The sequence below is a fragment of the Littorina saxatilis genome, linkage group LG13 (assembly GCF_037325665.1).
Source record: "Littorina saxatilis isolate snail1 linkage group LG13, US_GU_Lsax_2.0, whole genome shotgun sequence".
Taxonomy (NCBI): domain Eukaryota; kingdom Metazoa; phylum Mollusca; class Gastropoda; order Littorinimorpha; family Littorinidae; genus Littorina; species Littorina saxatilis.
The window spans coordinates 41,132,897-41,156,151 of record NC_090257.1 but is presented as its reverse complement, the minus strand read 5'-3'; the positions used below and the strand labels follow the sequence as shown (position 1 = coordinate 41,156,151).

The following is a 23,255-nucleotide window of genomic DNA, read 5'->3' as shown; positions in this document are numbered from 1 at the left end:
ATTTTTTTTGAAATCTCGAGGGCTATTTTCAGCAAGCTTCTTAATGAATTAATTAAAATTGCCTTTAGCTTTTATTTTCTTCGATTTGTTGAAGGTGGTCCATATTAGGGGACTCACACATACTTTGAGGTTTTGCTATTATTTTTTGTTTGCAGTAGAAACTCGGGGTACACACTGCTAAAATGTAACAAATACGGTCTTAGCTGTCATATATAGCCATTTTTGTGTGATAAAAGCTTTGGCTGTGGACAGAAACGAGTTCGTTTTAGGCGGCAAATTTAGAGTGAACGCTGCCAAAAGTGAAAAAAAGAGAAAAAGCCTAATGGTTTTGAGGTTTGTGATTTTGAAACTGTTTTGACATGTACAACTTATCCAGAGAGGGTGAATAAAGCGAATAAAATTGTTTTGAACGCTCTAGCGCCGTTAGTTTGTCAGAACAGGAGGTGGTCCATATTAGGAGCCGGTCTATATTAGGAGCCTTTCCCCTATTTGTATGATGATTATGTTTTTATTTGAGTTAATAGCGAAATGTTTGAAATGCTCATTCGTTGTGTCCCGTGTGTGTTGTTAGAGTGCGTGTTGTCACCATCCCGTATGTCTGTGTATGACTGTGTGGAACCGTGTGGGACTGTGTAAGACTGTGTATGACTGTGTGGGACCGTGTGTGACTGTGTATGACTGTGTGTGACTGTGTGTGACTGTGTGTGACTGTGTGTGACTGTGTGTGACTGTGTGGGACTGTGTGTGACTGTGTATGACTGTCTGTGACTGTGTATGACTGTGTGTGACTGTGTATGACTGTGTATGACTGTGTGTGACTGTGTATGACTGTGTATGACTGTGTGTGACTGTGTGTGACTGTGTGTGACTGTGTGGGACTGTGTGTGACTGTGTATGACTGTCTGTGACTGTGTATGACTGTGTGTGACTGTGTATGACTGTGTGTGACTGTGTGTGACTGTGTGTGACTGTGTGGGACTGTGTGTGACTGTGTATGACTGTCTGTGACTGTGTGTGACTGTGTGTGACTGTGTGTGACTGTGTGTGACTGTGTGACTGTGTATGACTGTGTATGACTGTGTATGACTGTGTGGGACCGTGTGTGACTGTGTATGACTGTGTGTGACTGTGTGTGACTGTGTGTGACTGTGTGTGACTGTGTGTGACTGTGTGGGACTGTGTGTGACTGTGTATGACTGTCTGTGACTGTGTATGACTGTGTGTGACTGTGTATGACTGTGTATGACTGTGTGTGACTGTGTATGACTGTGTATGACTGTGTGTGACTGTGTGTGACTGTGTGTGACTGTGTGGGACTGTGTGTGACTGTGTATGACTGTCTGTGACTGTGTATGACTGTGTGTGACTGTGTATGACTGTGTGTGACTGTGTGTGACTGTGTGTGACTGTGTGGGACTGTGTGTGACTGTGTATGACTGTCTGTGACTGTGTGTGACTGTGTGTGACTGTGTGTGACTGTGTGACTGTGTATGACTGTGTATGACTGTGTAGGACTGTGTGTGACTGTGTGGGACTGTGTGTGACTGTGTATGACTGTGTATGACTGTGTGTGACTGTGTGTGACTGTGTATGACTGTGTGTGACTGTGTGTGACTGTGTATGACTGTGTATGACTGTGTATGACTGTGTGGGACTGTGTGTGACTGTGTAGGACTGTGTGTGACTGTGTGTGACTGTGTATGACTGTGTGTGACTGTGTGTGACTGTGTATGACTGTGTGGAACCGTGTGTGACTGTGTAAGACTGTGTGGGACCGTGTGTGACTGTGTATGACTGTGTGTGACTGTGTGACTGTGTGTGACTGTGTGTGACTGTGTATGACTGTGTGGGACTGTGTGTGACTGTGTAAGACTGTGTGGTACCGTGTGTGACTGTGTATGACTGTGTGTGACTGTGTGTGACTGTGTGTGACTGTGTGTGACTGTGTGTGACTGTGTGTGACTGTGTGTGACTGTGTATGACTGTGTGTGGCTGTGTGTGACTGTGTATGACTGTGTGTGACTGTGTGTGACTGTGTGGGACTGTGTGTGACTGTGTGTGACTGTGTATGACTGTGTGTGACTGTGTGTGACTGTGTGTGACTGTGTATGACTGTGTGTGACTGTGTATGACTGTGTGTGACTGTGTGTGACTGTGTGTGACTGTGTAGGACTGTGTAGGACTGTGTGTGACTGTGTGTGACTGTGTGTGACTGTGTATGACTGTGTGTGACTGTGTATGACTGTGTGTGACTGTGTATGACTGTGTGTGACTGTGTGTGACTGTGTATGACTGTGTATGACTGTGTGTGACTGTGTGTGACTGTGTGTGACTGTGTAGGACTGTGTAGGACTGTGTGTGACTGTGTGTGACTGTGTATGACTGTGTGTGACTGTGTGTGACTGTGTATGACTGTGTGGAACCGTGTGTGACTGTGTAAGACTGTGTGGGACCGTGTGTGACTGTGTATGACTGTGTGTGACTGTGTGACTGTGTATGACTGTGTGTGACTGTGTGTGACTGTGTATGACTGTGTGTGACTGTGTGTGACTGTGTGTGACTGTGTATGACTGTGTGTGACTGTGTATGACTGTGTATGACTGTGTGTGACTGTGTGTGACTATGTGAGACTGTGTGTGACTGTGTGTGACTGTGTGTGACTGTGTGTGACTGTGTATGACTGTGTATGACTGTGTATGACTGTGTGTGACTGTGTGTGACTGTGTGTGACTGTGTATGACTGTGTGTGACTGTGTGTGACTGTGTGTGACTGTGTGTGACTGTGTATGACTGTGTGTGACTGTGAGTGACTGTGTGTGACTGTGTATGACTGTGTGTGACTGTGTGTGACTGTGTGTGACTGTGTATGACTGTGTGTGACTGTGTATGACTGTGTGTGACTGTGTGTGACTGTGTGTGACTGTGTGTGACTGTATGACTGTGTGTGACTGTGTGTGACTGTGTATGACTGTGTGTGACTGTGTGTGACTGTGTGGGACTGTGTGTGACTGTGCAGGGCCGGACTAGGCGAAGAGGAGGGGGGGGTTGCCAGTGGTGGCCCAGGGGGATGTCCCCCCTGGCGGCAGGGGCGGATCAGTTCATTTTATGACTGGTTTTTTTCAAAAGTATATTGTGAAGATATGGGTGTGAAGGCGCGAAGCGCCGAGCCGACGGCGCGAAGCGCCTAGCTTGCTAGGGGGGTCCGGGGGCATGCCCCCCCGGAAAATTTTGAAAAAAAGGATGCAAAATGGTGCAATCTGGTGCATTCTGAGGATGATCATTACCAGTTTTAGGCAGCAGATTTTGTCACTGATTAATACCCCAAAAATTGAAACTCAATGTAAAATAAAGAAATGCATACCTCATTCAATATCTTTATTTTTTGGCTGGGGGGGGGTCCGGAATCCCTAGAACCCACCCCCCCCCCTCGTTGTGGGGGTCAGGGGGCGAAGCCCCCTGAAGCTGACGGGTAGGTCATATTCTGAGATAGGAAAATGGTCGCTCCTTGCATGAAACGGCATAAAATAAGCAATAATAAATAAAAAAAATTAAATAAGTAAGGTACATGTTTAGGCTAGGGGGGGGGGGTTGCGCAACCCCCATAACCCCCCCGGTAGTCCGGCCCTGCTGTGTATGACTGTGTGTGACTGTGTGTGACTGTGTATGACTGTGTGTGACTGTGTATGACTGTGTATGACTGTGTATGACTGTGTGTGACTGTGTGCGACTGTGTGTGACTGTGTGTGACTGTGTATGACTGTGTATGACTGTGTGGGACCGTGTGTGACTTTGTATGTCTGTGTATGACTGTGTGTGACTGTGTGTGTAAAAATGTGTAAATGAGTGTGTGAATGTAGAAACCCCGTACACGAAAAAGCAAACATCGGACCAATAAGTTCAGCTACACTCTAATATCCCTTGACGAAGGCAATGCTTTTCCGTCTGCTTTGAAGGTAGGGAGATTTTACAGCGCACACGGTAAATTGCAAGTCGTAATGGACAAGAGTGTTGTTATTCTTGCTTCTTCGAAGTACCGTAGATTTGTTCTTGGGGAAAAACACGTTTGAGCGCAAATTCGCAAAGAAATTTTGATCATTTGCTCCGAAACTGCAACATGGATTTGCCATAACAAACAATTCTGGCTCAATATTCGAGAACAGTCTGGTAGTGTCATATTTTTTAAATGGATTTGGAAGAATTGCTCATAATTTACATAGCACTAGGCCCTGTTCTTTTTTTCGTCACACCCAAAACCGTAAATATGTTTTGGGCGACGCAGCATTAAGAGCTCCATCTGCTATGCGGACTTTATGGAATGATCGACCGAGCCAACGCAGCCAAAACTTTCGTCACAGCACGTCACAAACAATGACGTCATAGGACTCGCATTATTTCTACTTTGACGTGACATTTGTTTGGGGACCGACTTTTCTTGTTTTATTTTTATTTATTGACTGAATTGACGCTGCACTGGCAGACTCGAAATCATGGTTTAAAATTATTTCCACGACGACTGAAACAAAGTGTACACAAATGATTTTTCATCTGGAAGTTGACAATGGTGTTTTTCTGCACGAAAGTGTGTACCATTTCGCAGCACATGTTTTGATACGCGTTTCCTCTACTATTTCGACCCGCGAAAGTGGAAATGATTGTGTATGGAGTGAAGTAAATTTTGGCAATTGCCTTGAGGTTAAGTGGATTTTGGAATTGTTACTAAGGTGAAGTGGATTTTGGCATTTTTGCTGAGGTGAAGTGGATTTTGGCATTTTTACTGACATTGTCATTGTGACAAGAAGTGGATTTCGGCATTTTTACTGCGATGCAATTGATTTTGGAGTTTTTACTGAGGTAAAGTGACTTTTGAGTGAAGTGAGAAGAAACAGAACATTATCACTATGCCTGGGTTTAGGACTCTAGGACTGCTTATCATGATGAAAAATCAAGCAGAAAGGAAAAGAGAGGAAGAAGAAAGAGAAAGACTACGTGAACTAGAGAAACGGCAAATGGCGCGAAAAATCAAGACAATGAAACTAGCGCAGAAAAGCGTCTCAAGACGACGGAAGCAGGAAGAGTTGCAAGACAGAGCAAGGTATGGTAATCTATTCTTTCCACTAGCAGGAAGAGTTGATTGACACAGCAAGGTATGGTTATCTATTCTTTCCATTAGCAGGAAGAGTTGATTGACACAGCAAGGTATGGTTATCTATTCTTTCCACTAGCAGGAAGAGTTGATTGACACAGCAAGGTATGGTTATCTATTCTTTCCACTAGCAGGAAGAGTTGATTGACACAGCAAGGTATGGTTATCTATTCTTTCCACTAGCAGGAAGAGTTGATTGACACAGCAAGGTATGGTTATCTATTCTTTCCACTAGCAGGAAGAGTTGATTGACACAGCAAGGTATGGTTATCTATTCTTTCCACTAGCAGGAAGAGTTGATTGACACAGCAAGGTATGGTTATCTATTCTTTCCACTAGCAGGAAGAGTTGATTGACACAGCAAGGTATGGTTATCTATTCTTTCCACTAGCAGGAAGAGTTGATTGACACAGCAAGGTATGGTTATCTATTCTTTCCACTAGCAGGAAGAGTTGAAAGACAGAACAAGTTATGGTTATCTAATTCTATACTTTCCACTAGCAGGAAGAGTTATTGATAGACAGAGCAAGGTATGGTTATATATTCTTTCCACTAGCAGGAAGAGTTGAAAGACAGAACAAGTTATGGTTATCTAATTCTATACTTTCCACTAGCAGGAAGAGTTATTGATAGACAGAGCAAGGTATGGTTATCTATTCTTTCCACTAGCAGGAAGAGTTGAAAGACAGAACAAGTTATGGTTATCTAATTCTATACTTTCCACTAGCAGGAAGAGTTATTGATAGACAGAGCAAGGTATGGTTATCTATTCTTTCCACTAGCAGGTAGAGTTGATAGACACAGCAAGGTATGGTTATTTATTTTTTTCCACTAGCAGGAAGAGTTGATAGACACAGCAAGGTATGGTTATTTATTCTTTCCACTAACAGGAAGAGTTGATAGACACAGCAAGGTATGGTTATCTATTATTTCCTCTGTCATGGACCTTTTTCGGGGTCGGGGGGGGGGGGGCAGGAGATTTGTCTGTTTTCTTTTGTATACGCATATTCACTTAAACCCAGGTGTGTGTGTGTGCGTGCACACGAATGTGTATATGTGTGTGTAGATGTGTGTGTGTGTGTGTGTGTGGGGGTGATTTTCGAATGTGTGAGTGCATAAATGCCTCTATCTACGAGCATACGGGTCACGATCCCCTTGCGGGGAGTTTGTCTGTGTTCCTTTTTGTATACGCATATTCACTTAAACCCAGGTGTGCGTGTGTGTTTGTATGTGCGTGCATGTTTGTGTGTGTGTGTGTGTGTGCGTGCACGCATGTGTGTGTGTGTGTCACTGTGTGTGTATGTGTTTGCACGTGTGTGTGTGTGTGTGTGTGGTGTGTGTGTGTGTGTGGTGTGTGTGTGTGTGTGTGTGTGTGTGTGATGCTGGAATGTGTGAGCGCATGCATACCTCTATCCACGAGCATGACGATCCCCAAGCTTGTTGCAAAATAGGATTAACAGTGTTAACATCGTGTTGTTGCTCCTGTCAGAGGACAGATCCTTGGTAACCTTGAGGGTTATATCACCACAAACAATTGTTGGTTCATAATCCATCGGCTACCTCAGCTAACTGACTGCAGACTGTGGACACGCTCGACCCGGAGAACATTGACTAGATGTAGGACTTAGGAAAGTCCATGCAATCCCCCACTGATGGGCTGTACATGACTGGCTGTAGGCAGGTCAAACACGTTCAACCCGGAGAACATTGACTAGATGTAGGACTTAGGAAAGTCCATGCAATCCCCAACTGATGGGCTGTACATGACTGGCTGTAGGCAGGTCAAACACGTTCAACCCGGAGAACATTGACTAGATGTAGGACTTAGGAAAGTCCATGCAATCCCCAACTGATGGGCTGTACATGACTGGCTGTAGGCAGGTCAAACACGCTCAACCCGGAGAACATTGACTAGATGTAGGACTTAGGAAAGTCCATGCAATCCCCAACTGATGGGCTGTACATGACTGGCTGTAGGCAGGTCAAACACGTTCAACCCGGAGAACATTGACTAGATGTAGGACTTAGGAAAGTCCATGCAATCCCCAACTGATGGGCTGTACATGACTGGCTGTAGGCAGGTCAAACACGTTCAACCCGGAGAACATTGACTAGATGTAGGACTTAGGAAAGTCCATGCAATCCCCAACTGATGGGCTGTACATGACTGGCTGTAGGCAGGTCAAACACGTTCAACCCGGAGAACATTGACTAGATGTAGGACTTAGGAAAGTCCATGCAATCCCCAACTGATGGGCTGTACATGACTGGCTGTAGGCAGGTCAAACACGTTCAACCCGGAGAACATTGACTAGATGTAGGACTTAGGAAAGTCCATGCAATCCCCAACTGATGGGCTGTACATGACTGGCTGTAGGCAGGTCAAACACGTTCAACCCGGAGAACATTGACTAGATGTAGGACTTAGGAAAGTCCATGCAATCCCCAACTGATGGGCTGTACATGACTGGCTGTAGGCAGGTCAAACACGTTCAACCCGGAGAACATTGACTAGATGTAGGACTTAGGAAAGTCCATGCAATCCCCAACTGATGGGCTGTACATGACTGGCTGTAGGCAGGTCAAACACGTTCAACCCGGAGAACATTGACTAGATGTAGGACTTAGGAAAGTCCATGCAATCCCCAACTGATGGGCTGTACATGACTGGCTGTAGGCAGGTCAAACACGTTCAACCCGGAGAACATTGACTAGATGTAGGACTTAGGAAAGTCCATGCAATCCCCAACTGATGGGCTGTACATGACTGGCTGTAGGCAGGTCAAACACGTTCAACCCGGAGAACATTGACTAGATGTAGGACTTAGGAAAGTCCATGCAATCCCCAACTGATGGGCTGTACATGACTGGCTGTAGGCAGGTCAAACACGTTCAACCCGGAGAACATTGACTAGATGTAGGACTTAGGAAAGTCCATGCAATCCCCAACTGATGGGCTGTACATGACTGGCTGTAGGCAGGTCAAACACGTTCAACCCGGAGAACATTGACTAGATGTAGGACTTAGGAAAGTCCATGCAATCCCCAACTGATGGGCTGTACATGACTGGCTGTAGGCAGGTCAAACACGTTCAACCCGGAGAACATTGACTAGATGTAGGACTTAGGAAAGTCCATGCAATCCCCAACTGATATGCTGTACATGACTGGCTGTAGGCAGGTCAAACACGTTCAACCCGGAGAACCACTGTCAAACCAAACTGACGGACCCACTGTGGCTAGGTTCTTGACCACTGTCAATCCAAACAGACTGACCCACAGTGGGTAGGTTCTTCACCACTGTCAATCCAAACTGACGGACCCACTGTGGCTAGGTTCTTGACCACTGTCAATCCAAACAGACTGACCCACAGTGGGTAGGTTCTTGACCACTGTCAATCCAAACTGACTGACCCACAGTGGGTAGGTTCTTGACCACTGTCAATCCAAACTGACGGACCCACTGTGGCTAGGTTCTTGACCACTGTCAATCCAAACTGACTGACCCACTGTGGGTAGGTTCTTGACCACTGTCAATCCAAACTGACTGACCCACTGTGGGTAGGTTCTTGACCACTGTAAATCCAAACTGACGGACCCACTGTGGCTAGGTTCTTGACCACTGTCAATCCAAACAGACTGACCCACAGTGGGTAGGTTCTTGACCACTGTCAATCCAAACTGACTGACCCACTGTGGGTAGGTTCATCATGGAAAAGTCCGACCACGCGTGGGATAGGGGAACGTCTCTGGAATGACGTATACTCAATTGACAAGGTTAAAAACGGGCCAAACAAAGCCAATGAAACGGAAGATTAACTTGTAGATGACATACCTGTGGTCATTCCAACTTGTTAATGAGTTGTGACGGTACATAACTCTGTGCACCTTCTTCTTCTTCTTCGTTCATGTGCTGAAATTCCCACGTTCACTCATGTTTTTAGCACGAGTGGGGATTTACGTGTATGATCGTTTTTACCCCGACATTCAGGCAGCATACGCCGATTTCGGGGGAAGCATGCTGGGCATTTTCGTGTTTCTATAACCCACCGAACTCTGACATGGATTACAGGATCTTTTCCGTGCGGTCTTGTGTTTGCGTGTACACACGAAGGGGGCTAAGGCACTAGCAGGTCTGCACATACGTTGACCCGGGAGATCGGAAAATCTCCACCCTTAACCCACCAAGCGGCAACGTCCGGGATTTGAACTCGCGACCTTCCGATTAGGAGGCCGATATCTTACCACTACGCCACGGCGTCCGTCTGTGTGCAGGTTCAACACGCTCAACGCAGAGAACATCAATAACACGTGTGACGCTCACGTGGCGAGCTCCACCTACTTCCAGCGGCAGGACGCGATCAACCACGCGACGATAATTGACAGCATCGAGCGACTGGACGCCTGCCTGGACGAAAGCAGGAAAGTCCAGGGCGCCGTCGAGATGGTCAACCTCAAGGTGAGGATGAACACTCCCGTTTCTTGCTGAGTCGTGTTTCGACGTCGTCACCGCTGATGTATTAATTGTTCGTCATCATCATCATCATCATCATCATCATCATCAACATCATCATCATCATCATCATCATCATCATCATCATCATCATCGTCGTCGTCGTCGTCGTGTTTTTGACTATCCTGGGCTATTAGGAAAGTCTTGGTAATTAGCAGTGTTATTAAGCCGTCCGGCCATCGACAAGAAAAACAAGAGGCGAAGCCTTCAAGGCTCACGTAAGAAATCGACAAACAGTAACACAAACTCAATCACTCCGCCACACATACACACATACACACACACACACACAGTAAGCATAGGTGACACTGTGCAAGAAAGCGAGACATTAGATCTAGATCTGTCTGTCTGCATGTAGCCTACTTACAGGGACACGACTGCCAACTAGTCTCGGCCCGCTCAAAATAACAATGACCGAGACTTTCAGTAATTCCTTCGCGTGACGTCTAACCCTCTTACGTCATAATGTGACGTCTTCAAATGACGAAATGTTAAAGTTTCTACCACAGACATACACACGCACGCACATACGCACGCACAGACAGACAACGTTACGATCGCATAGGCTACACTTACGTGAGCCAAAAACTAACGTTGAAGTTTTGTGGGACCTAACAAACAACGCTTTTGGGGGTTGACGATCTTCAGTCTAGGCGAATGTTGTTTAACCACCTCAAAAAACAAACAAACGAAATAAAAATAACAACGCGTTCTTCTAGTCTACCCACAGATCATAGTGGAGTGGCATAGTGGTCAAAACTCTTGTCTCTGACCCTTGTGGACAAGGCTCGAACCTCACACGGGGCCTATAAAAAAACCGATTTTTGTGAGCGCTCTCCGTTCCATCGAGCATGAAATGGGTATCTGAAGCTATTCGGGGTCACAAACATTGCAGACTGCGAGGGAGAGGAGATGGGCACCACTCTCCAAAGTCTGACCGTTATAGAAGTTGAGAGCCATGTTGGGCACCACTCTCCAAAGTCTGACCGTTATAGAAGTTGAGAGCCATGTTGGGCACCACTCTCCAAAGTCTGACCGTTATAGAAGTTGAGAGCCATGTTGGGCACCACTCTCCAAAGTCTGACCGTTATAGAAGTTGAGAGCCATGTTGGGCACCACTCTCCAAAGTCTGACCGTTATAGAAGTTGAGAGCCATGTTGGGCACCACTCTCCAAAGTCTGACCGTTATAGAAGTTGAGAGCCATGTTGGGCACCACTCTCCAAAGTCTGACCGTTATAGAAGTTGAGAGCCATGTTGGGCACCACTCTCCAAAGTCTGACCGTTATAGAAGTTGAGAGCCATGTTGGGCACCACTCTCCAAAGTCTGACCGTTATAGAAGTTGAGAGCCATAACACCACGCTTTCAGGGGTTTAATAACCTTCAGACATGACGGAAGTCTGGTTAAACCTCATCGGTACATGAGAGTTCTAATGTCTCGCACTCCAACGAAGAATCCCTTTAACTGTGACAGATCAAGATACTAAACCATGTAAATCTGTAACAGACTACTGTGTGTGTGTGTTGCCCACAGATCAAGGTGACTAAACTATGTCAATCAGTAACAGACTGCTGTGTGTGTTGCCCCCAGATCAAGGAGACTAAACTATGTCAGTCAATAACAGACTGCTGTGTGTGTTGCCCCCAGATCAGGGGGACTAAACTATGTCAATCAGTAAGACTGCTGTGTGTGTTGCCCCCAGATCAGGGAGACTAAACTATGTCAGTCAGTAACAGACTGCTGTGTGTGTTGCCCCCAGATCAGGGAGACTAAACTATGTCAGTCAGTAACAGACTGCTGTGTGTGTTGCCCCCAGATCAGGGAGACTAAACTATGTCAGTCAGTAACAGACTGCTGTGTGTGTTGCCCCCAGATCAGGGAGACTAAACTATGTCAGTCAGTCACAGACTGCTGTGTGTGTGTGTGTTGTCCCCAGATCAGGGAGACTAAACCATGTCAATCAGTAACAGACTGCTGTGTGTGTTGCCCCCAGATCAGGGAGACTAAACTATGTCAATCAGTAACAGACTGCTGTGTGTGTTGCCCCCAGATCAGGGAGACGGAGGTGGAGATGATTGAACAACGCCTGAAACTGAAAGCCCTGACTCGCGCGATGGACAACGTGCACGTAATCGGCACGGACAAGGTGCAGAAGAGGGTGGAGGTGGTGGAGCAGAAGTACGGGATGCAGCTAGCCGAGAACCGACAGCTGATGGACATGATCGAGCACCTGGAGAGCGAGCGCAACAAGAGTCGCAAGCTCTTCGAGGAGCTGGAGGCCCAGCTCGAGCAGCTCTCCAAGCAGCTCTCTGGTGAGTGTTGAAGAGCTCTCCGAGCAGCTATCTGGTGAGTGTTGAAGAGCACTCCAAGCAGCTATCTGGTGAGTGTTGAAGAGCTCTCCAAGCAGCTATCTGGTGAGTGTTGATGAGCTCTCCAAGCAGCTATCTGGCGAGTGTTGAGCTCTCCAAGCAACTATCTGGTGAGTGTTGAAGAGCTCTCCAAGCAGCTATCTGGCGAGTGTTGAAGAGCTCTCCAAGCAGCTATCTGGTGAGTGTTGAAGAGCTCTCCAAGCAGCTATCTGGCGAGTGTTTAAGAGCTCTCCAAGCAGCTATCTGGTGAGTGTTGAAGAGCTCTCCAAGCAGCTATCTGGCGAGTGTTGAAGAGCTCTCCAAGCAGCTATCTGGTGAGTGTTGAAGAGCTCTCCAAGCAGCGGTCTGGCGAGTGTTGAAGAGCACTCCAAGCAGCTATCTGGTGAGTGTTGAAGAGTTCTCCAAGCAGCTATCTGGCGAGTGTTGAAGAGCTCTCCAAGCAGCTATCTGGTGAGAGTTGAAGAGCTCTCCAAGCAGCTATCTGGTGAGTGTTGACGAGCTCTCCAAGCAGCTGTCTGGCGAGTGTTGAAGAGCTCTCCAAGCAGCTCTCTTGGGAGTGTTGAAGAGCTTTCCAAGCAACTCTCTGGCGAGTGTTGAAGAGCTCTCCAAGCAGCTCTCTGGCGAGTGTTGAAGAGCTCTCCAAGCAGCTATCTGGTGAGTGTTGAAGAGCTCTCCAAGCAGCTCTCTTGTGAGTGTTGAAGGACAGAACAGAGGAACTCAACCTTCAGTCCTTTTTAAGACCCTATGTATCGATTGAACACTGGATTTCCCTTCTTTGAGCCATGTGACGTCAGAGGCCGACAATAGAAGATGTTTGGTGGCTTGTTGACAGGCCAACTTTTTTGTTGGTCCGAGGGGACCATATTATAAGATGTTTGATGGGTTGTTGACAGGCCAGCTTTTTTGTTGGTCCGAGGGGACCATATTATAAGATGTTTGGTGGCTTGTTGACAGGCCAGCTTTTTTGTTGGTCCGAGAGGACCATATTATAAGATGTTTGATGGGTTGTTGACAGACCAGCTTTTTTGTCGGTCCGAGGGGGAGCATATCGTCTTTTCTTACATATTTATTGACCAAGGCCGAAGCCCCCGTGTAATCCCCGATAACAAGATGTGGAGCTTTTCAGCACGTGTACGGGTAACGTCATCAAATCTAGTTTTTGAGTCACTTGAGAAAAGGTGACTCTATGTAATCGGTCAGTGTTAGTCTGTCCGGCCGGCCGTCCGGCCGGCCGTCCGTAGACACCACCTTAACGTTGGACTTTTCTCGGAAACTATCAAAGCGATCGGGCTCATATTTTGTTTAGTCGTGACCTCCAATGACCTCTACACTTTAACGATGGTTTCGTTGACCTTTGACCTTTTTCAAGGTCACAGGTCAGCGTCAAAGGAAAAATTAGACATTTTATATCTTTGACAAAGTTCATCGGATGTGATTGAAACTTTGTAGGATTATTCTTTACATCGAAGTATTTACATCTGTAGCCTTTTACGAACGTTATCAGAAAAACAAGGGAGATAACTAGCCTTTTCTGTTCGGCAACACACAACTTAACGTTGGGCTTTTCTCGGAAACTATAAAAGTGACCGGGCTCAAATTTTATGTGAACGTGACTCATTGTGTTGTGAATAGCAATTTCTTCCTGTCCATCTGATGCCTCATATAATATTCAGAACTGCGAAAGTGACTCGATCGAGCGTTTGCTCTTCTTGTTACGTCACGCGTTTGCCAAGATCAGCAGTCTTGGTGGGAGCAAAACAACGCATGCATTTGGAACATTGGAGAGAAAAAGTGAGTCACGGGCGACGCAATTTCTACACGTAAACGTACAGGTCTTTGCTACACGTTCGATCATCTAGAACACTGTAATGCTTTGACAGCACGTGAAGGCCGCAGTGTGTGTATGTGTATCCAGGTCACATCGAGGTGGCGAAGACGACGTACGAGCAGCGCGACATCAACAAGCGCAACATGACCAAGATGTTGGACCACCTGGACAAGAGCACCGCGTTCTTCCAGTCTGACATGCAGCTCCTCCAGTTCAAGATCGACGTCCTCAAGCGCATGGAGCGATTTATGACCACCAAGAACAAGGTACACCCCAACCCCCCCCCCCCCCCTTTACACAATCCCAAACCTAACACTCCTCCCGCTGTGTTTCCCTCTCTCCCTCTCAGTTCCGACCTGTGTCATCACCCGCTGTGTTTCCCCCTCTCCCTCTCAGTTCCGACCTGTGTCATCACCCGCTGTGTTTCCCTCTCTCACTCTCAGTTCCGACCTGTGTCATCACCCGCTGTGTTTCCCTCTCTCCCTCTCACTTCCGACCTGTGTCATCACCCGCTGTGTTTCCCTCTCTCCCTCTGACGTTTCCCTCTCTCCCTCTCAGTTCCGACCTGTGTCATCACCCACTGTGTTTCCCTCTCTCCCTCTCACTTCCGACCTGTGTCATCACCCGCTGTGTTTCCCTCTCTCACTCTCAGTTCCGACCTGTGTCATCACCCGCTGTGTTTCCCTCTCTCCCTCTCAGTTCCGACCTGTGTCATCACCCGCTGTGTTTCCCTCTCAGTTCCGACCTGTGTCATCACCCGCTGTGTTTCCCTCTCTCACTCTCAGTTCCGACCTGTGTCATCACCCGCTGTGTTTCCCTCTCTCCCTCTCAGTTCCGACCTGTGTTATCACCCGCTGTGTTTCCCTCTCAGTTCCGACCTGTGTCATCTCAATCAATCAATTAATCAATGAGGCTTATATCGCGCATATTCCGTGGGTACAGTTCTAGGCGCTCTGCAGTGATGCCGTGTGAGATGAAATTTTATACGGCCAGTAGATTGCAGCCATGTCGGCGCATATTTACCTTTCACGGCCTTATTCCAAGTCACACGGGTATGGTAGACAATTATTAACTGTGCCTAAGCAATTTTGCCAGGAAAGACCCTTTTGTCAATCGTGGGATCTTTAACGTGCACACCCAATGTAGTATACACGGGGGGTGGTTCGGACACCGAAGAGAGTCTGCACACAAAGTTGCCTCTGTGAAATAAATTTCCGCCAAACCTGGGATCGAACTCGCGCTGACAGCGGCCAACTGAATACAAATCCAGCGCGCTACCAACTGAGCTATATCCCCGCCCATCTACCGCTGTGTTTCCCTCTCTCCCTCTCACTTCCGACCTGTGTCATCACCCGCTGTGTTTCCCTCTCTCACTCTCAGTTCCGACCTGTGTCATCACCCGCTGTGTTTCCCTCTCAGTTCCGACCTGTGTCATCACCCGCTGTGTTTCCCTCTCTCCCTCTCAGTTCCGACCTGTGTCATCACCCGCTGTGTTTCCCTCTCTCCCTCTCAGTTCCGACCTGTGTCATCACCCGCTGTGTTTCCCTCTCTCACTCTCAGTTCCGACCTGTGTCATCACCCGCTGTGTTTCTCTCTCTCCCTCTCAGTTCCGACCTGTGTCATCACCCGCTGTGTTTCTCTCTCTCCCTCTCAGTTCCGACCTGTGTCATCACCCGCTGTGTTTCCCTCTCTCCCTCTCATTTCCGACCTGTGTAATCTCACGCTGTTTCCCTCTCTCCCTCTCAGTTCCGACTGTTCACAATGTTTCCCTCTCAGTTCCGACTTGTATCATCACCCGCTATGTTTTCCTCTCAGTTCTGACCTGTATCATCACCCGCTGTGTTTCCCTTTTTCCCTCTCAGTTCCGACCTGTATCATCACCCGCTATGTTTCCCTCTTAGGTCCGACCTTTATCATCACCTGCTGTGTTTCCTTCTCAGTTCCGACCTGTGTCATTACCCGCTGTGTTTCCCTCTTTTCCTCTCAGTTCCGACCTGACGAGGGCCGAGAGCGACGCATAAAGAGCCGCAGCCAGCTGTCGGTGACGGAGAAGGACTCGATCATGTACGGCAACCTGATGGGCAAAATCCGCATGGACCTGGCGGAGGAGGACTTGCACATCATCATCAAGACCTTCATCGAGCTGGAGGAGGAGAACTACATGCTCTTCAAGAACATCTCCGAGACTCGCGACCAGTGCCACACCATGCAGGTCTGTATTGCACGCCAAAGGGCCTCGTCCACGAGGCGACTAGTCCCTCTTGAAAGCCCAAACGGTGACGCGCTGTGCGGTGAAACACGTTATAGGGAAGACGGAGCGGTTCTATCTTTCGTTCAATGCCTTTCGATGCACAGCGTCCGGTGTCACGATTTCATCTTTCGCCAGTGTACATATTTCCCCCTCGACATCGACTCAAGACTAAAATGTTGTTTCCTGGTAAAATTAAGAAGTGAAATTATTTATGGACGAAAAGCATGTCAGTTTCTTGCATGTGAAGAAAATTGGTGGTAAAATTTAATAGATTTCACCCCCAAAATCGAATTCTTCGAAAACGTGTACTGAGTGGTTACGTCCCTTGAGTAAGAAGGAAAACATTTTAGGATGAATCAAATTTCTGAGTCAAATAAAACAAATTGGTTGGACAAATTTGGCCCCATGAATGTAAGGTACACAAGGTCGCTCATCAGTACTATCGAAGGGTGTTTTTTTGTTCAGTGTAGAGTTTATACTAGATCAACGAGGCCGAGAAGCGAAATATCAACACGGCGAAAGATGAAAACGTCACACCAGCAATGCCGTGTATCGCGTGTATGTTGTGGGTACGGTCAAGGGCAACCGGCGATAGTCGATGTAATCTCCGTACGGCGTTGGTCGACAGCCGCCTTGATAAGCGCTACGTCTGGTAAAGCCTGTCCTTAACCGGGCCAAGTCGATTACGCGAAGTATACTTCGCAAAGCTGACCGCACGAAGCTTTAGCACTGAGTATTCGGTAAAAAAAAAAACACCTCGATTTCGGGCTCAATTAAGTACCGATTTTAGCGAAGGGGTGTAGCTTTTGGTTGGAGGGTACGAGCGATAGAGAACATCCTGCCGCCAGTCACGGCAAAACTAGCTGTGTTTTGAACGCTTTTCATTTAGGTCCAACTAAAGCCATGATATCAATAGGGCGAAGTCTACTTGACGAAGCTTGCTGCACGATCTTGGACGCTAGATTTTCGGTAAACCGAATTTGCCGAGTCTTCGTGAAGTCAACTTCGGGCTCAATTGGGGACAGACATAAGGGTTGTGATTTTCCCAATCTCCCAGGTCAACTTATGTGAAAACTCACTAGTGCCTTATCCCCCTTCGTGTGTACACGCAAACAGAAGACCAAGTGCCCACGAAAAAATCTTGTAATCCATGGCAGACTTCGGTGGGTTATAGAAACAAACATGAAAATACCAAGCATGCAGCCCCCTAAATCGTCGTATGGCTGCCTAAATGCCAAATGGCGTGGTTAAAACGGTCATACGAGTAAAAACCCTCTCGTGCAAAGAAAACAAAACCCCACCAAAAGACACAACACAAGTGTACGTGGGAGTTGCAGCCCATAAACGCAGAAGAAGAAGAAGAATTAACACCAAGCCATATGATGGTGTTCCAGGTTGAGATAGATGACGCCCGACAGCAGATCAAGAACAACCAGGGTATCGTATGTCATTAACACCAAGCCCCGTGATGGTGTTCCAGGTTGAGATAGATGAAGCCCGAAAGCAGATCAAGAACAACCAGAGTATCGTATGTCATTAACACCAAGCCATATGACGGTGTTCCAGGTTGAGATAGATGACGCCCGACAGCAGATCAAGAACATGCGCAAGGACAACCGCCGGAAGGAGCAGGAGAACATGGCCCGCAAGGTGGAGCTGGTGGAGAAGATACAGATGTGCAAGAAAGAGTAAGCATTCAAACCTTTCTCCACTTTATGTGTGTGTGTGTGTGTGTGTGTGTGTGTGTGTGTGTGTGTGTGTGTGTGTGTGTGTGTGTGTGTGTGTGTGTGTGTGTGTGTGTGTGTGTTTGTGTGTGTGTGTGTGTGTGTGTGTGTGTGTGTGTGTGTGTGTGTGTGTGTGTGTGTGTGTGTGTGTGTGTTTGCTTGTGCTTGCTCGTGCGTGCGTACATACGTGTGCGTGCGTGCGTGCGTGTTCCGAGTGAACGCTTGTTCAGCATACTTCACAAAAATAAAGCATACAATTTGAAGACCAAAAAACGAAGACTTCCAACATTACAGCCAAATCATTTTGCATCTTCCACAATATGACAAGAAAGAACAGTTCATCCAGACATTGTCTATATACCAGCATACTAATGGCTAGCGGTACATGTGTACTAAAGGCTATCGGTACATGTGTACTAATGGCTAGCGGTACATGTGTACTAATGGCTTGCGGTACATGTGTACTAATGGCTAGCGGTACATACACAGGGTGGACAAGAGAGAGCAGTTCATCCAGACATTGTCTATACCAGTATACTAATGGCTAGCGGTACATGTGTACTAATGGCTAGCGGTAAATGTGTACTAATGGCTAGCGGTACACACACAGGGTGGACAAGAGAGAGCAGTAATGTTCACCCAGACATTGTCTATGCCAGTATACTTAATGGCACCCCCCGCGGGTTAGGGGGAAGAATTTACCCGATGCTCCCCAGCATGTCGTAAGAGGCGACTAACGGATTCTGTTTCTCTTTTTACCCTTGTTAAGTGTTTCTTGTATAGAATATAGTCAATTTTTGTAAAGATTTTAGTCAAGCAGTATGTAAGAAATGTTAAGTCCTTTGTACTGGAAACTTGCATTCTCCCAGTAAGGTAATACATTGTACTACGTTGCAAGCCCCTGGAGCAAATTTTTGATTAGTGCTTTTGTGAACAAGAAACAATTGACAAGTGGCTCTATCCCATCTCCCCCCTTTCCCCGTCGTGATATAACCTCCGTGGTTGAAAACGACGTTAAACATCAAATAAAGAATACTTAATGGCTAGCGGTACATGTGTACTAATGGCTAGCGGTACATACACAGGGCGGACAAGAGAGAGCAGTTCATCAAGAACGCGGACCATGTGATCAAGACCTACATCCGGGGCATCCTGGCCATCCTGGACAAGCTAGGCTACACCCAGCAGGACATTGAGCGTCTTGCTGGAGTCTTCAAGTGTGTGGAGGAACGCAACGTGAGTGTGGGCGCTATACGACGCAAATCTCAAGTTCTTCTCCTTTGTTAGATGGTCATTCCAGTCTCTGCAATTAAAGGTGGCAGTGCACCGCAGGTCTTGCAGTGTGTTTTAACCAATTTATGTTTTCTAACAGCGATACAGATTTTGCCCCCGATATTATGGAAAAAAAATTCATTTTGTTGGTATTGCGTAACAATTGTGTGTTCTGGAGAGGGGGCACAATTATTATTACTTTTGACATCTTTTTTTTCTGGCCTTTGATTAAAACAAACTTTACAATATTTTGTTAAAACTTTACACGAAAGCTCATCGTCGGTATTTACATCAGTGTGCAAAATTGTACGAAGATGCATTGATAAACACCAAAGATACGGCTTTGACAAATTTACACAAATTAAAACTCGGCGAATAGCTCAGGTGGTAAAGCACTCATCGGGCCGGAACGGACACGGGTCAACTTGATGTGCAAACTCAGAGACGGTATCCATGTCCCACCCCCAGGTCACCATAATGGCACTTAAAAGACCTCGGTCATTCTGCTGTAAGTGTAGGTGGCTGATAACACCTAACACACGCATACACCTGTGTGTCTGATCAAAAGTCGGGGTAAAAGCCGGAAACATTCCCTGTAAGGCGTCATTTATTGCGAATTGTAATAATTTGTTATCTCTCACACACACACACACACACACACACACACACACACACACCCCCCCCCCCCCCCCCCCCGCCTTCTGCCGTTGTAAAGTGCTTCGAGCTGTGGAGAAGCACTATTTATATGTTCTATTATTAGTAGTAGTAGAGGTAGTAGTAGTGGTATTATAATTGGTTTCACCGTGATGGCGTAAAACAACATTATGTATCTGTATAAATTGAACACTGGATTTCCCTTCTTTGAGCCATGTGACGTCAGATGCCGACAAAACTTCATATTTAGGCGGCCAGCCGCAACTACAAAATAATGCATGTTTCTGTGCGTTCAGTCAAAAAAGCTAAAAGGAATTCTAACCAGAATCGATCGATACATAAATGTTATTTGTAATTTTGACCAAAATATGACATTTTACACAGATCTCGACAGTCATTGTTCACCTCGACCGCTAGCGCGGTCTCGGAGGAACACTGACTGTCTCGATCCGTGAAAAATGTTATATTTTGGTCACAAATACAAATAACGTATAATCATTGTCCCTGAAAACAAAGAGTACTAGTGACGGTGTTGCAGGTGCGAGTGTTCCTGGCGGAGATTGAACGCTTCGTCAACCAGCTGCACGACCTGAAGACGGCCGGCGAGTACATCGCGTGGGACACCAAGCGCAGGATGTCCATGACCACCTACACCATCGAGCCCATGGCGCCCCGTCTCACCCTCGTGCAGCGCGTGCTGGTCGTGCCCCCTATACACGAGGAGGGAGACGACGTGGAGGACCCCACCCTGCCCCCAGAGGCCTCCGTCAGGCCCCTCAGCTGTGACGAGGTCAGTCAAACTTCGAGTTTCAAGGTCACAGTCGGGTCAGTTTAGGAAAAGATTAATGTAAATGAATTTTTCTGAAATGTTTTTGACGTCATATCTTGGAAACTTCCAGTGGCAAGCCCCTAAAACCCTCATGACCTCCCCCCTCCCCCCTACTATTCCCTCTTACCACCCGCCACCCCTCAGTTCAAGATGAATTAATCTAACTGCCTCTCTAATTGTCCATGTTCAGAACACTTTATGTTTGGGTTGATGATGACGCATGTGATGACGCGTGATGACGTGCAGATGATGTATCACATCGAGGAGGACCTGGAGTCTCAGGTCGGGGACACTGAAGGGTCCGACAACCTCCCCTCCCCCAACATGAAGGACGCTGTCAGCGAGGCTACCGGGGACTCACCGCGCTCCCCCACCATGGGAAAGGCCAACTTCAGTGTTGACGTCATGTGATGCCCGCCGTGTGACGTCATGTGATGGTCCCCGTGTGACTTCATCTTATAGGAGCCAATGACGTCTTGATATGGTCCCAGTTTGACGTCATATCATGGCCGAAGCGTCTGTACTTCCGGCATATTTACGTTTTGTTGTTGTTTTTGCCTATTTTCCTGGTAGCTTTTTCACGAGTTTCACAGCGGATTTGTATTTTGCGTGTTTTTGGACCAAAGCGCATGCTGTGAATGTTATCGTGGCGTTCAGTATTTGCGGAAGAGGTGCGTCAGTTTCTGGGGAAGTTGCTGACCTTTCAGTTCACCCCGTTTTTGAGTCTTCCGTGTTAGGGTTAGTGTCAGTTGAAATAATGATATTTCTTCTTCCTTGAAAGTCATTGGGAAATTACTTTTATGCGGTCAGGTTGTGTGTCAATATATAGGTGTCCAAAACAAGTGTTTTTCCAAATGGAAGACTATTTTTTGTAAGGTTTATACACATTTTACGAAGTAGAAAAGAGTCACTGTATAGAATATTATGATACGTCAGTAGATGTTATTTTGGCTGGTATGGTTTATGTCCGTCTAAATGCACAAGGTCTTTTTATGGTAATCTTACATTCTTTGGTGTTATAGTCGTAAGTCTATTTCACGCACAAGGTCAAGTTGTGATAATGATGGATACTTGTCAAAACTGTTTTCAACAGAGATGTCTATGGACATCGTGTTTTAATTTTATAATGTTTGTGAAGCTTTTGCATCACAGGAATTGTTGCTTACACCAAAATAGAATCAAGGATTTTTGCTCACACTAAATTAATTGAGGGAGTTTTTCTCTCCATATGCGTGTACAGTTTTCGTCCTTGAATTTTATTTGATTTGATCTAATTCAATTATATGCAATGTAGAACTCAAGAGAAAACATGTAGTTTTCTTCTTCGTTGTTTATTTCGATTTTAGAACAACCTTTTCATAATTATCTTTAACGCGCTTTACGATTTCTCTTGTGCTCCGTTTAGTGAATAAAATTAATATGGGCTTGCTCTGTTTCATTTTGATATTAATCATCGCTCCACGGCTATCGCCAGTTTCTCTCTCTGACAGCATGCTACATTTTTGCGCGAATCTATCAAAACAAGAATACAGAGTTATCTTCCATATGTTTTTCGCGAGCACTGATCTAAATTTGAGATCAGTGTTCGCGAGACGAAAATGATTGCAGATTGGCCGACTTCGACAGTGATCTCCGTTCTGTTCTTCACAGTTATGATAAAGACATCGTTCATACATGATGTTCGTACCATCTTGATGATACATAGTGTTCGTACCATCCTGATAATACTTACACAGTGTTCGTACCATCTTGATGATACATAGTGTTCGTACCATCTTGATGATACATAGTGTTCGTACCATCTTGATAATACTTAGTGTTCGTACCATCTTGATGATACATAGTGTTCGTACCATCTTGATGATACAATCAGGGTTTCATTTACTATAGTGCGCCTTGCGCCATTGGCGCAAAACATATCAAAATGTCCCATTGGAATTCCCTTCAGTGCGTCAAAGGGCGTACTGAGATTACATACCACTGCGCCACCCCATGCACACTTTTCACATGAGTACAGTGTTCGGAAAGACCTAAGCAAAAAAGCGCGCCAAGCCGAGCAACTTGCAAGTTTGTGAAACGCGCTGTGATTGGCTTTTAAAATGTAATTCATTAGTATTCGACCAATCCTACGAACTATCTGTGCGGGACAGATCTGCGCTTGCGCGTTTACCTCTGTGGAAACTGTCAACATAAGGGATATCGCTCGAAACACAGAACCACAAAAAAAAGCAATGCCTTCAAAGAAAAAAAGTAAAGTTACTTCCTGGTCAAGGAAAGATAGGCCTTTATCCTTTCAACTGCCTCGCCCATCAACCTCAGGTGATGTTCGCATTGAAACAACAGAAGAAGATGGCGTCGAAAGCGGCGAAAGTGTCGAACATCTTGCTTCTTCTCTCTCTCTCTCTCTCTCTCTCTCTCTCTCTCTCTCTCTCTCTCTCTCTCTCTCTCTCTCTCTCTCTCTCTCTGTCTCTCTCTCTCTCTTCTCTCTCTCTCTCTGTCTCTCTCTCTCCCTCTCTCTCTCTCTCACACACACACACACAGACACACACACACACGCACGCACACACACACACACACACACACACACACTGACTAACCTGATATACTGGCACATTCGCATATCATCATATGGCACCAAATAGAACTATAAAACTATTTTGCATCTTTCGACA

General features: G+C 46.4%; 1 protein-coding gene across 2 annotated transcripts in view; it reads left to right on the top strand.

Moving 5' to 3' along the window:
- The window catches only part of LOC138945766 (uncharacterized), a 28,612-nt gene extending 6,602 nt beyond the window's left edge, over positions 1 to 22,010 (top strand). Inside the window, exons 1-9 of one of the 2 annotated variants that reach the window (XM_070317279.1) lie at positions 4,779 to 5,092; positions 9,419 to 9,602; positions 11,707 to 11,968; positions 13,941 to 14,119; positions 15,841 to 16,065; positions 17,671 to 17,792; positions 18,914 to 19,064; positions 20,293 to 20,544; positions 20,830 to 22,010. In XM_070317279.1, the coding sequence (XP_070173380.1) occupies positions 4,899 to 5,092; positions 9,419 to 9,602; positions 11,707 to 11,968; positions 13,941 to 14,119; positions 15,841 to 16,065; positions 17,671 to 17,792; positions 18,914 to 19,064; positions 20,293 to 20,544; positions 20,830 to 20,994 (1,734 nt within the window). In that variant the 5' untranslated portion in view covers positions 4,779 to 4,898 and the 3' untranslated portion in view covers positions 20,995 to 22,010. Of the gene's footprint in view, positions 1 to 4,778; positions 5,093 to 9,418; positions 9,603 to 11,706; positions 11,969 to 13,940; positions 14,120 to 15,840; positions 16,066 to 17,670; positions 17,793 to 18,913; positions 19,065 to 20,292; positions 20,545 to 20,829 lie in introns of those variants that run through there. The other variant, XM_070317278.1, reaches the window with a different exon arrangement.
- Positions 22,011 to 23,255: the final 1,245 nt, after the last annotated feature.